The sequence below is a fragment of the Scyliorhinus torazame genome, chromosome 1 (assembly GCF_047496885.1).
Source record: "Scyliorhinus torazame isolate Kashiwa2021f chromosome 1, sScyTor2.1, whole genome shotgun sequence".
NCBI lineage: Eukaryota > Metazoa > Chordata > Chondrichthyes > Carcharhiniformes > Scyliorhinidae > Scyliorhinus > Scyliorhinus torazame.
The window spans coordinates 24,643,219-24,657,768 of record NC_092707.1 but is presented as its reverse complement, the minus strand read 5'-3'; the positions used below and the strand labels follow the sequence as shown (position 1 = coordinate 24,657,768).

General features: G+C 45.4%; 1 protein-coding gene across 1 annotated transcript; it reads right to left on the bottom strand.

The window, feature by feature from the left end:
* Positions 1 to 322: 322 nt before the first annotated feature.
* Positions 323 to 14,336, bottom strand: gstt2 (glutathione S-transferase theta 2). The gene is made up of 5 exons (XM_072475526.1): positions 14,088 to 14,336; positions 12,262 to 12,349; positions 10,608 to 10,758; positions 5,267 to 5,443; positions 323 to 748 (listed from the first exon to the last, which is right to left on the bottom strand). Exons 1-5 carry the CDS (start codon positions 14,209 to 14,211, stop codon positions 608 to 610), a joined length of 681 nt encoding a protein of 226 aa, XP_072331627.1. The 5' UTR covers positions 14,212 to 14,336; the 3' UTR covers positions 323 to 607.
* Between the last annotated feature and the right edge of the window lie 214 nt (positions 14,337 to 14,550).

The following is a 14,550-nucleotide window of genomic DNA, read 5'->3' as shown; positions in this document are numbered from 1 at the left end:
CCACTTTGCAAAAGATAATTTTATTTGTGCATAGCGGTGTGTTTGGATCAAAAACATGCCGGAGCTTAAAAAGTCTGCTTATGCCTGCTCTCTGTAAAAGATTCAGAAAGTAATTGTCTTGTACACCATGTACTGAGAAAGCAGTGATATTTCTCCAGCCTCATCTGCCCATTTTTAAAAACACTTAACATAGACAAGGAATTCAGAGAAACCTTCAGACTGATAATACAAAACATTGTTAATAATCCACAATAAGATGCCCCTTGGAAAATGCTGGTCCAGCACTGACGCGTGCCTGGAATGGAAATAGTACAAGACCAGATTTTAAACAACTAAAATCTTATTTATTGAGGCACCTTGTTGCAACAGCGATTACATCTGCGAGGTTACGACTGCTTCCAACATCACTCCATAGTTAGTTTCGGATACAGTTTTACCGTGGTAACATTTGACCTCCAGATTGGATGGTTTGTTGTAATTAGTTACTTGTTTGGCTATTAATGTTAGTGAATCATTAACTAGTACGTACAAGAGTGAATTTGATTAACAAGTGTATAGTAACTCCCAATGAAATTTACTGAATATCCAGGTGGTTTGACTTTTTTCTTTAAAGTCTGGCTTTATTTCTCAGTTGATATAGGAAAGAATGCACGTCATCAAATGTTTTCCCTAATGCCGATTGAACCCTGGTCCGCCAGGCATTTAATGTTGGACGATCTTTCAGTATGTCACGATCTGCTCCAAGTGGCTAAATATTTTTTTAAAAACAAAAGACGTAAATTATTCCCAATGTTATGTTTTCAGTCGTTTTCTTACAAGAGCAAAAAGACTTGATTTTGGGTCCAAAGTACATCGCTGGGGAAAGGCATGAAGCAAAAGCCACAGCCAAGTCATTGATTCAGTTCTAATTTAAGAACTGTTCCTACTGCGGCAAGGATTAACATATTTCATCGTGACACTTTCTGAATTAAACCTCAATTTTCATGGTATTAAAAATGTATACATTTTTCATAATTACTTGTGGGCAGCACTGTGTGACAACCGTCCCCTCTGCTGTTGATTGCGAGTGGTGAAACCCAGGTTAGATTTTATTCCCGCCCACAACCTCTGCTTAATGAAAGGTTAAAGAAGGAATGATATGGTGGATTTGCTGCTTTTAGCTTTTTATTCTGTAGTCACTTGTGCAAGATAACCTGTGAGTTGGTCAAAACTCATCTCAGACTGCCATCAAAAATAAAAGGGTGAACAGATATCCTTACACACGTATCCAGAATATTTTCAGTTCAATAATTCCTAAACTTCCTTATGTTGACTATGGATGCAGATATAGTGGGCTGAATGGCCTGTTTCTGCACTGTCATAGTTCTGTGATTGTGGGCACAAAGAACCATATTAGCATTCTTACATTCCAGAGGAGGCCATTTGGCCCATCAGGTCTGCACCTACCCCGTGAAAGAGCACCCTATCCCCATGACCCCATCCCACCTAATCTGCACATTTTTGGCACTTGAGGGGCAATTTTAGCACAACTAAGGCACCTAGCTTGCAACTCTTTGGACTGCGGGAGGAAACCAGAGCATTCGGAGGAAACCCACGCTCCGTGGAGAGAAAGCACAAACTCAGTTATCCAAGGCCGGAATCGAACCAGGTCCCTGGTGCTGTGAGGTTGCGTCGCTGCATGGATGAAGTCTGCCTTGTAAAGTACTAAAAGGAGGCTGACTTAACAAAGTTTACTTGCAAAGAACAACCAGGAGCCAGTAAGATTCTTCTTTTTCTTCCCGCTCTAATAAACTGATTCCCTGAACAGCCTCGTCTTTTTAAAAAGACTACCCCTTTCTCTATCCTGTTTCTGCAGGTGCACAAGCCCACCTGTAACTACCTGTGCCATTTCTGTCAGCTCTTGGTGTGTAGGGAAGGGCCACCTTGCTTTCTGTTCCATCGCATTCCTCCATGGCAATGGGCTTTCTTTACTAAAATAGTTGCGATCCAAGAACTGCTGTCAATGTTGGCCCAACTCATTCTAAGTCAAGGCTCACTGTACTTAAGGAAAATGTTTTTAAGGAATGAAGCCGAAACTTTGTGAACTTTATTCTTGTGCAATAATTTCTCTTCCCCCAAGTGGCATTTTATTTGGCAATTATTACTGTCACTTATGTTCAATTTGGACAAACTTTGAAGTCCAATTTAGAGGTCAATTAGCATCGGGTAAACAGATGACAGTCTAGAACCATGCTTACGGCATGATCAATTACATTGACTACATGTGAATAATTGGAGTAGCCAATTATTTTCTTCCAATTAAAGGGCAATGTAGTATAACCAGTCAACCTCCCCGACACATCTTTTTTGGGGTTGAGGGGGTGAGACCCACGCAGACATGGGGAGAATGTGCAAACTCCACACGGAGAGTGACCCGGGGCCGGGATCAAACCCGGATCCTCAGCGCCGTGTGGCAGCTGAAAGTCCAAATATATCACATCGACTGGCTCCCCCTTGTCAACTGCACTAGTTACATCTTCAAAGAATTCCAACAGATTTGTCAAGCATGATTTTCCCTTCATAAATGCTGACTCTGACTGATCCTGCCACTGCTTTCTAAATGTTCCGCTAAAAAGTCCTTGATAATGGATTCAAGCATTTTCCCCACTACCAATGTAGTGGCTTGCTGGTTATAATGCCCTGCTCTCTCTCTACCTCCCTTTTTGAATATTAGAGTGACGTGAGCTACCCTCCAATCTGCAGGGACAGCTCCAGAGTCTATAGAATCCTGGAAATAAGGAAAGAGAGGATCAAATATGAAGGTAGGCTAGCCAGTAACATTAGGAATGATAGTAAAAGTTTCTTTAAATACATTAAAAACAAACGGGAGGCAAAAGTTGACATTGGGCCGCTCCAAAATGATGCTGGCAATCTAGTGATGGGAGACAAGGAAATAGCTGAGGAACTAAATAAGTACTTTGCGTCAGTCTTCACAGGAGAAGACATGAGTAATATCCCAACAATTCCAGAGAGTCAGGGGGCAGAGTTGAATATGGTAGCCATCACAAAGGAGAAAGTGCTAGAGAAACTAAGAGGTCTAAAATTGATAAATCTCCGGGCCCAGATGGGCTACATCCTAGAGTTCTAAAGGAGATAGCTGAAGAAATAGTGGAGGCGTTAGTTATGATCTTTCAAAAGTCACTGGGTCAGGGAAAGTCCCAGAGGATTGGAAAATCGCTGTTGTAACCCCCCTGTTCAAGAAGGGAACAAGGAAAAAGATGGAAAATTATAGGCCAATTAGCCTAATCTCGGTTGTTGCCAAGATTCTAGAATCCATTGTTAAGGATGAGATTTCTAAATTCTTGGAAGTGCAGGGTCGGATTAGGACAAGTCAGCATGGATTTAGTAAGGGGAGGTCGTGCCTGACAAACCTGTTAGAGTTCTTTGAAGAGATAACAAATAGGTTAGACCAAGGAGAGCCAATGGATGTTATCTATCTTGACTTCCAAAAGGCCTTTGATAAGGTGCCTCATGGGAGACTGCTGAGTAAAATAAGGGCCCATGGTATACGAGGCAAGGTACTAACATGGATTGACGATTGGCTGTCAGGCAGAAGGCAGAGATTTGGGATAAAAGGTTCTTTTTCGGAATGGCAACCGGTGACGAGTGGTGTCCCGCAGGGTTCAGTGTTGGGGCCACAGCTGTTCTCTTTATATATTAACGATCTAGATGACGGGACTGGGGGCATTCTGGCTAAGTTTGCCGATGATACAAAGATAGGTGGAGGGGCAGGTAGTATGGAGGAGGTGGGGAGGCTGCAGAAAGATTTAGACAGTTTAGGAGAGTGGACCAAGAAATGGCTGATGAAATTCAACGTGGGCAAGTGCGAGGTCTTGCACTTTGGAAAAAAGAATAGAGGCATGGACTATTTTCTAAATGGTGACAAAATTCATAATGCTGAAGTGCAAAGGGACTTGGGAGTCCTAGTCCAGGATTCTCTAAAGGTAAACTTGCAGGTTGAGTCCGTAATTAAGAAAGCCAATGCAATATTGTCATTCATCTCAAGAGGCTTGGAATATAAAAGCAGGGATGTACTTCTGAAGCTTTATAAAGCATTAGTTAGGCCCCATTTAGAATACTGTGAGCAATTTTGGGCCCCACACCTCAGGAAGGACATGCTGGCACTGGAGCGGGTCCAGCGGAGATTCACACGGATGATCCCAGGAATGGTAGGCCTAACATACGATGAACGTCTGAGGATCCTGGGATTATATTCATTGGAGTTTAGGAGGTTGAGGGGAGATCTAATAGAAACTTACAAGATAATGAATGACTTAGATAGGGTGGATGTAGGGAAGTTGTTTCCATTAGCAGGGGAGACTAGGACCCGGGGGCACAGTCTTAGAATAAAAGGGAGTCACTTTAGAACAGAGATGAGGAGAAATTTCTTCAGCCAGAGGGTGGTGGGTATGTGGAATTCATTGCCACAGAGGGCGGTGGAGGCCGGGACGTTGAGTGTCTTTAAGACAGACGTTGATAAATTCTTGATTTCTCGAGGAATTAAGGGCTATGGAGAGAGGGCGGGTAAATGGAGTTGAAATCAGCCATGATTGAATGGTGGAGTGGACTCGATGGGCCGAATGGCCTTACTTCCGCTCCTATGTCTTATGGTCTTATGGTAAGATGACCACCAATGCATCCACTATTTCCTGAGCCACCCCCTTAAGCACTCTGGGATGCAAATTCTCAGGCCGTGGGGATTTATCCGCCTTCTATCCCATCAATTTTCCCAGCACCATTTTTCTACTAATGTTGATCTCCCTCAGTTATTCCCTCTCACTAAACCTTTCATTCTCCAACATTTCTGGTATTGACAGGGCTGGTCAATACTGGTACAGCATGGTAGTATCGGCACATCTAAAATACTGTAGCTAACACACGGCAGAACATTGTGCCTGGTGATCCATTGCAGGAACTGGCATTCAGAGGCTGCTTTGCTTCAGAGTTCTAGGTTTAACGGTAAGAGGTGTAGATGACAAACTTGTGCTTAAATTCACAACTTGGAAGTTGGATTATTTGGAAGCTCTCTCAACTTGGACTGTGAATATGTATTAATACCATGTGATAAAGGTAGAAATTTTCCCTTCATCTCTCACATTTTGGCCATTTTCCCCTCCAGAATGCATATTTTGTTTTGTCCTGTCAATGTCAGCCTACCCAATGCCAATTTTGAGCAATCGGGTTTTGAGCAATTGGCAATTTTGAGCAAGGCATTTGAACATCAAACCTGCATTAGTTCACAGATGGCCAACAAGTCTGCCAGTGTAATCTCATCGCCACAGAGGAAAGGTTGTTGCTTCAGAAACATAGATTCCAATATATCCAAGGTTCCATTCAATTCAGACAGAGCTTTGGTCAGCTTCTCCTTATCAACCGGCTGGCCTGTCATCCGAGGTATCAGAGCCTGCATGGATATATTGCAGAAATAAACGAGTGATGCACCAAAATACTGTACCAGTTCCCCAATCATAGAAGCATAGAGTCATTAAAACTTTCAACGCAGGACTCAGTCCATCAAGCCCATGCTTGGAAGCTCTTTGGAAGAGCAGTTATACCTAGCTATACCTCGTTTTGTCCTTAATCCTGCAAGTTCCTCACCTGCAGATACCTGTCCAAACCCCATTAAAAAATATGGAAACCTCTTCCACCACCTTTTTAGGTGATGAGTTCCAGATTCTGACAATTCAGTGAGGAACATTTCCTCTTATGACAAAAGCGCATCGCCCGAGGCCATCGTCATGCCATCTGACTCGAGCATGGCATTGGTGAAGGGCTGGTGCAGACTATTTTAACAAGAGGAGTATATGAGGTGTTGAGACAATGCACGCTCAGCTCACAATATTAATTTATTATGTTACTTCCTTATCTGAATTTATTTTCTCTTACACTTTGAGCAAATGATCTTGTCGGATTTCAAATAATGATGAGACATAGTGGTGTTCAGGTGATGTCCCGGAGGACTGGAGAATAGCCAATGTTGTTCCTCTGTTTAAGAAGGGTACCAAGGATAATCCAGGGAACTACAGGCCGGTGAGCCTTACTTCAGTGGTAGGGAAATTACTGGAGAGAATTCTTCGAGACAGGATCTACTCCCATTTGGAAGCAAATGGACGTATTAGAGAGAGGCAGCATGGTTTTGTGAAGGGGAGGTCGTGACTCACTAACTTGATAGAGTTTTTCGAGGAGGTCACTAAGATGATTGATGCGGGTAGGGCAGTGGATGTTGTCTATATGGACTTTAGTAAGGCCTTTGACAAGGTCCCTCATGGTAGACTAGTACAAAAGGTGAAGTCACACGGGATCAGGGGTGAGCTGGCAAAGTGGATACAGAACTGGCTAGGTCATAGAAGGCAGAGAGTAGCAATGGAAGGATGCTTTTCTAATTGGAGGGCTGTGACCAGTGGTGTTCCACAGGGATCAGTGCTGGGACCTTTGCTGTTTGTAGTATATATAAATGATTTGGAGGAAAATGTAACTGGTCTGATTAGTAAGTTTGCAGACGACACAAAGGTTGGTGGAATTGCGGATAGCGATGAGGACTGTCAGAGGATACAGCAGGATTTAGATTGTTTGGAGACTTGGGCGGAGAGATGGCAGATGGAGTTTAATCCGGACAAATGTGAGGTAATGCATTTTGGAAGGTCTAATGCAGGTAGGGAATATACAGTGAATGGTAGAACCCTCAAGAGTATTGACAGTCAAAGAGATCTAGGAGTACAGGTCCACAGGTCACTGAAAGGGGCAACACAGGTGGAGAAGGTAGTCAAGAAGGCATACGGCATGCTTGCCTTCATTGGCCGGGGCATTGAGTATAAGAATTGGCAAGTCATGTTGTAGCTGTATAGAACCTTAGTTAGGCCACACTTGGAGTATAGTGTTCAATTCTGGTCGCCACACTACCAGAAGGATGTGGAGGCTTTAGAGAGGGTGCAGAAGAGATTTACCAGAATGTTGCCTGGTATGTCGATTTCGGCAGGAGAACAGCTGGTGAGTCAGTTTCAGCGGGAGCAGTGTGGAACTGGCTGCTGGGAGGTAAGTCTGTCCTTTAAAAGCACTTGTCTTTGCAGGGGCAGGCCAGTCGATTTCGGCGGGAGAACAGCTGGTGAGTCAGTTTCAGCGGGAGCAGTGCGGAAGTGGCTGCTGGGAGGTAAGTCTGTCCTTTAAAAGCACTTGTCTTTGCAGGGACAGGCCAGTCGATTTCGGCGGGAGAACAGCTGGTGAGTCAGTTTCAGCGGGAGCAGTGCGGAAGTGGCTGCTGGGAGGTAAGTCTGTCCTTTAAAAGCACTTGTCTTTGCAGGGGCAGGCCAGTCGATTTCGGCGGGAGAACAGCTGGTGAGTCAGTTGTAGCAGGAGCAGTGCGGAAGTGGCTGCTGGGAGGTAAGTCTGTCCTTTAAAAGCACTTGTCTTTGCAGGGGCAGGCCAGTCGATTTCGGCGGGAGAACAGCTGGTGAGTCAGTTTCAGCGGGAGCAGTGCAGAAGTGGCTGCTGGGAGGTAAGTCTGTCCTTTAAAAGCACTTGTCTTTGCAGGGGCAGGCCAGTCGATTTCGGCGGGAGAATAGCTGGTGAGTCAGTTTCAGCAGGAGCAGTGCGGAAGTGGCTGCTGGGAGGTAAGTCTGTCCTTTAAAAGCACTTGTCTTTGCAGGGGCAGGCCAGTCGATTTCGGCGGGAGAACAGCTGGTGAGTCAGTTTCAGCGGGAGCAGTGCGGAAGTGGCTGCTGGGAGGTAAGTCTGTCCTTTAAAAGCACTTGTCTTTGCAGGGGCAGGCCAGTCGATTTCGGCGGGAGAACAGCTGGTGAGTCAGTTTCAGCGGGAGCAGTGCGGAAGTGGCTGCTGGGAGGTAAGTCTGTCCTTTAAAAGCACTTGTCTTTGCAGGGGCAGGCCAGTCGATTTCGCCGGGAGAACAGCTGGTGAGTCAGTTTCAGCGGGAGCAGTGCGGAAGTGGCTGCTGGGAGGTAAGTCTGTCCTTGTCCTGTCCACTTGTCTTTGCAGGGGCAGGCCAGTCGATTTCGGCGGGAGTGGAGCTGGCTGGTTAGTCAATTTCAGCAGGAGCTGAGAATTTTTTTTTAAAATTAGTGTTTTAGGCGGGTACAGGAAGTCGACCCGCGGACGTCTGGGAAGACCCGCACCAATAAATTCTGGTGGAGAGGAAACCCGAGACACTACACGTGTAGTGTCTCCCACCCACCCTCCTCCTCTAACCTAATAATAAAACCCATTGGTCTGAGGTAAGTACCATATTTTATTATATTATTATTATTTTTTATAAAAAATTTAATTTAGTTGTTAGCCAGATCTTGGTAGAAAGTTAGAGGAATGGCAGGGAAGGGAGTGCAATGTTCCTCCTGCAGGATGTTTGAGGTGAGGGATGCAGTTAGTGTCCCTGCTGATTTTACCTGCAGGAAGTGCTGCCATCTCCAGCTCCTCCAAGACCGAGTTAGGGAACTGGAGCAGGAGTTGGAAGAACTTCGGATCATTCGGGAGGCAGAAGGGGTCATAGATAGCAGCTTCAGGGAATTAGTTACACCAAAGATTGGAGATAGGTGGGTAACTGTAAGAGGGACTGGGGAAAAAGCAGTCAGTGCAGGGATCCCCTGCGGTCGTTCTCCTGAGAAACAAGTATACCGCTTTGGATACTTGTGGGGGGGGGGGGGGGGGGGGGGGGGGGGACTTACCAGGGGTAAACCATGGGGTACGGGCCTCTGGCACGGAGTCTGTCCCTGTTGCTCAGAAGGGAAGGGGGGAGAGGAGCAGAGCATTAGTAATTTGGGACTCTATAGTCAGGGGCACAGATAGGAGATTTTGTGGGAGCGTGAGAGACTCACGTTTGGTATGTTGCCTCCCAGGTGCAAGGGTACGTGATGTCTCGGATCGTGTTTTCCGGGTCCTTAGGGGGGAGGGGGAGCAGCCCCAAGTCGTGGTCCACATTGGCACTAACGACATAGGTAGGAAAGGGGACAAGGATGTCAGGCAGGCTTTCAGGGAGCTAGGATGGAAGCTCAGAACTAGAACAAACAGAGTTGTTATCTCTGGGTTGTTGCCCGTGCCACATGATAGTGAGATGAGGAATAGGGAGAGAGAGCATTTAAACACGTGGCTACAGGGATGGTGCAGGTGGGAGGGATTCAGATTTCTGGATAACTGGGGCTCTTTCTGGGGAAGGTGGGACCCCACGCACCCCGGACATACTCTCTTCCACCTTCTTCCGTCAGGAAAAAGATACAAAGGTTTGAGGTCACGTACCAACCGACTCAAGAACAGCTTCTTCCCTACTGCCATCAGGCTTTTGAATGGACCTACCTCGTATTAAGTTGATCTTTTCTCTACAGCCTAGCTATGACTCTCCTTCCTTCCCTATGTACGGTGTGCATTGTCTGTATAGTATGCAAGAAACAATACATTTCACTGTATACTAACACATGTGATAATAATAAATCAAATCAGTTAACTCCCGGACTGCTATTTTCTGCCTTTATACTGTTATAGAATTATAGACATAGAATTTACAGTGCAGAAGGAGGCCATTTGGCCCATTGAGTCTGCACCGGCTCTTGGAAAGAGCATCCTACTTAAGCCCACGCCAACACTCTATCCCCGCAACCCCACCTAACCTTTTTGGACACTAAGGGCAATTTAGAATGGCTAATCCACATAACCTACACACCTTTGTACTGTGGGAAGAAACCCACGCAGACACAGGAAGAACGTGCAGACTCCGCACAGACAGTGACGCAAGCTGGGAATTGAACATGGGACCCTGGAGCTGTGAAGCAATATTGCTACCCACTGTGCTACCATGGGCCATTGCTGTCGATGTGAAATGACAAGATCCAGGCAGCAAATCATACTTCACATGATGTGCACAGAAATTCATGGCACTCACTGCACACTTCTCAGTAATAATAATAATAATCTTTATTGTCACAAGTAGGTTTACATTAATACTGCTATGAAGTTATTGTGAAAAGTCCCTCGTCGCCACATTCTGGCGCCTGTTCGGGTACACTGAGGGAGAATTCAGAAAGTCCAAATTACCTAACAGCACGTCTTTCGGGACTTGTGGGAGGAAACCCACGCAGACACGGAGAGAACGTGCAGACTCCGCACAGACAGAAACTTGTTCATGGGATGTGAGGGTCGCTGGCTGGCCAGCATTTATAACTTCATTGAAGCCTACTTGTGACAATAGGCGATTATTATCATTTATTGCCCATCCCTAACTGGCCTTGAGAAAATGGTCAGCATAGGGGCTGGTTTAGCACAGTGGTCTAAACAGCTGGCTTGTAACGCAGAACAAGGCCAGCAGCATGGGTTCCATTCCCGAACAGGCGCCGGAATGTGGCGACTAGGGGCTTTTCACAGTAAGTTCATTGAAGCCTACTTGTGACAATAAGTGATTATTATGATTATCATTTATTGCCCATCCCTAACTGGCCTTGAGAAAATGGTGGGGAGCTGCCTTTCTGAACTGCTGAGTCCATGTGGTGCAGGTAACCCACAGCATTAAAGCTAATGAACTTCAACTCAGTGTTCCAGAAAGTACACTGCCTGGAGGATTCTTTACTACCTACCTCTGTGATAAAGACTTTAGCTGCGTGATACCTCACATTGGCATGCTGCCATGCCATGTACTCATCCACCTTTGCCCTTTGCATCGTATCTTCAGGGTACCAGTACTGAGGGACATTGTACTTTGTTGCCAGGTACTTCAGGATAGCAACACTGCAAACAAAATTGATAAGAGCAGTAAAACAAAATATATAAGCATTTTCTCCATTTGCGATTGCTTTGATCGATCTTACTAACGATGACCTGCAGATTCATGATGTGCAGTCATTCATTTGCAATCTCACCATGAAGCAAACCAAGCGTTGGTGCCCTCCTGCTCATCAAACTTTGCTTAGATATTTCAAAACCATTAGATGCCCATTAGGTCTAATTCCTGCTGTTCATTGCCAGCAAGTTCTGCTTTTATTGCCAACTGCCAGCAGGGGCTGTTTTAGCACAGGGCTAAATCGCTGGCTTTGAAAGCGGGCCAGCAGCACGGTTCAATTCCCGTACCAGCCTCCCAGAACAGGTGCTGGAATGTGGCGACTAGGAGCTTTTCACAGTAATTTCATTTGAAGCCTACTTGTGACAATAAGCGATTTTCATTTCATTTTCATGTCTTATCATTTTATCACTAAGGATCATGGGACATTCTTGAACTACTCCAACTCAAATCGCTTAATGTAGCTCCAGTCGCTCCTACGCAAGAAAAGAAAAGAATTCTACGGATAGGATTATGTTTTGTATCATATCAAAGAGAGTGGGACAAGAACGAGACGTTCTTTCCCAGAGATACACTGTTCTACAACTTCTTGCGTTTCCTATGTTCAAATTGAGATTGAGACCCGCTGTATTGTCTCCTTTGGAAAATGTTAATCCAGGGATTTCCAGATTCTTTCACCCACCTTCAATCATCAGATTTAAAAAAAAAGAAAACAAAGTTTGATATCACTTACTTTAAACTAAAATGCTTACATTAATTAGCATCTCCTGCAAGTTGTAGCACTGAGTGTTCTAAGTCCAAGGCTCACTGTTTCACATGGCAATAAGACATATAGCACAGTGGGTAAGCACTGTTGCTTCACAGCTCCGGGGTCCTAGGTTCGATTCCCAGCTTGGGGCACTCTCTCTGTGGAGTCTGCACATTCTCCCCATGTCTGCGTGGGTTTCCTCCGGGTGCTCCAGTTTCCTCCCACAAGTCCCGAAAGACGTGCTGCTAGGTGAATTGCGCATTCTGAATTCTCCCTCTGTGTACCCGAACAGTCACCGGAATGTGGCGACTAGGGGATTTTCACAATAACTTCATTGCAGTGTTAATGTAAGTCTACTTGTGACAATAATAAAGATTATTATAATAGTTGCCATAATAGTTGCCATGTGCACCAACAATAACAACTAGTATTTATATAGCACCTTTAACGTAGCAAAAGCTCCTACGGTGCTTACAAGTAACCACTTCAGTGTGGTGGACAATCAGACACGAACCAGAGGGTGGGTATCGTCAGAGAGCTTGTTGGGCATGGCTGTGAAGCTCCCCATGGTTAAACAGCCATTGTCTAGGCTTACATACGAGGAACTTTCTTTGGATCATGAGGTATGGACGTTTATCACAATAAGACAAAATATTCAAGAAAGGAAGGAGAATTTAAAAACAAAACAAAAAAAGGCAACGTTCACCTCTCAGTCAGAACAAATCCATTGTCCTCGATCACTGGCACTTTCTGCATTGGGTTGAGTTTAGTAAACTCTGGGCTCCTCTGTTCACCTGTTCAAATAAAACAGTAAAGGTTAATGAGGAATCAAAGTAGCTATGAATAAACAAAAGATATATGATGGATATAAGCCAAAGGAAACACTGCCTCTTCACCAGTGGCTCTCTGGAGTGAACTTTGCCTCCTCCCCTCTCTCACCCCACCCCATCCCGCTCCTTAATTCTGCAACTTTAGGAAAACTGACAGACACCTCCCAGGAATTTGCCCCACATTTTAAAAATGTAATTTAAGCGTCCGTATGTTAAACAATACAGTTAACAGGATGGCAGCAAATTACTAAATGGTTTACATAATCCACAACATTCTTTCAAAGCGAAGCAAGAGAAATGCACTGCACCGAGGTCGTAACAGATTCAAAATGAACTTTCAAAAAGAAACTGGATAATAATAAAAAAAAAGAATTTGCAAAGGGGATGAGCAGCAGAGTGGACCGACCAGATAACTCTTTCAATGAAGCCAGTATAGCCATGAAGGGCCCTCAAAGTCTAATTCAGCACAGAAACAGCCATTCGGCCCTCTAAGCTTATACCGCATGATACCACCGTTGGCCAAAACCCTATAGAACAAAGAACAGTGCTTCTTCCAAGTGGTATTCACCATTATCAACATCCTAGGGGTTACCATTGCCCAGAAACTTAAACTGGACTAGCCATATAAATACTGTGGCTACAAAAGCCGTTCAGAGGCTATGAATCCCACAGCAAGTAACTCACCTACTGACTCACCAAAACCTGTCCTCAATCTAGAAGTCACACGTCAGGAGCGTAATGGAATACTCTCCACTTGCCTGGATGAGTGCAGCTCCAACACTCAAAAAGCTTGACACCAACTAGGACCAAGCTGCCCGCTTGATTGGCATTCTTTCCACAAACATTCACTCCCTCCACCAGTACACAGGGGCATCAGTGTGTACCATCTACAAGATGTGCCGCAGGAACTCACCAAGGTTCCTTAGGCAGCACCTTTCAAACTCACAACTATCTAGAAGGACAGGAGCAGCAGACACAAGGGAACCCCACCACCTGGAAGTTCCCCTCCAAGTCACTCACCACCATGACTGGGTGCTGGGTCAAAATCCTGGAATTGCCTCCCTAACAGCACTGTGGGTGTACCTACACTTCATGACAGCAGCGGTTCAAGAAGGCAGCTCACCATCTTAAGGTCAACAAGGGATGGCTTTTAAAGACGTCCAAGGCAGGCCAGCAACACGGTTCAATTCCAGTACCAGCCTTCATGAACAGGTGCCGGAATGTGGCGACTAGGGGTTTTTCACAGTAACTTCATTGAAGCCTACTTGTGGCAATAAGCCATTTTCTTTTCATTTCATTTCATGTTTGCCCTATGTATTTTCTTTTCATGTAGGGAATGATCTTTCTGAGCAATACTTTTAACTGTACGTTGGTACATGTGGCAATAAACAAATCCAATCCAATACATTCTGGCCTAGCCAGCGACACCCACATCCCTCGAATTATTTTTAAAAATCAATCTGGGTTAACAACCTTACTGTAACCCTTGAAAATAATTTGGACTCTGAACTCGCTGTGTAAATTCACCAACAGCAATTGTTTACACAATTCTCCATTTTTGTGGAACTAACGTTAACAGTTTTTGCACAGGAGGGGGTGGGGGTGGTGTTGGGAGAGGAGAGGGTGGAATCTGTATGCTGACTGCTGCATGATTACGACCCCCGTCCCTTATAATCAGAACATTCCTCATCAATGTTCTCACCCTTCCGGAGGGCCACGGGTTTCTCGACGTGCGGGATTCCGGTGCGCCTGAGGAAGATGAGCACGGCCCTGGAGGGCTGAGACAGCAGGTCGTAGTAAATTCGCAAGGGGAGCCGCGAAGCCATGTATGTGTGTCAGCGGGGCAGCGACCGGTCCGCATACAGCAGCAGCAACTCAGCCACTGAAACTGGCAACATGCAGTTTGATACAATGTAACCAACAAGCTGCTGATCAAAGGCTTTGCGGAGGCGCTACAATCGACAACTGCGGGACGGATACAGTCTCCACTGTGGATTGCAGACGCTATCGAGCCAGTGCAGAGTGGGTGTGACTGACAGCCTTGCGCAATCTTTCCCAAAAAGCCCTAGCAGCGCACAATGAATCCCTTCTCCCAAAGCAGAGTGGGCTCCTTCTCCCCTCAACCTCCCTCGCGGCTCCTTCATCACCATTTCCACAGTTTGCTT

Excerpts from the sequence above, each read along its gene's own strand:
- gstt2 (XM_072475526.1), bottom strand. The coding sequence starts at position 14,211 with ATGGCTTCGCGGCTCCCCTTGCGAATTTACTACGACCTGCTGTCTCAG. Across the intron at positions 12,350-14,087 it reads ACCCGTGGCCCTCCGGAAGG|GTGAACAGAGGAGCCCAGAG; the intron begins GTGAGAACATTG and ends TTATTTGAACAG. Across the intron at positions 5,444-10,607 it reads CTAAAGTCTTTATCACAGAG|GCTCTGATACCTCGGATGAC; the intron begins GTAGGTAGTAAA and ends ATATCCATGCAG.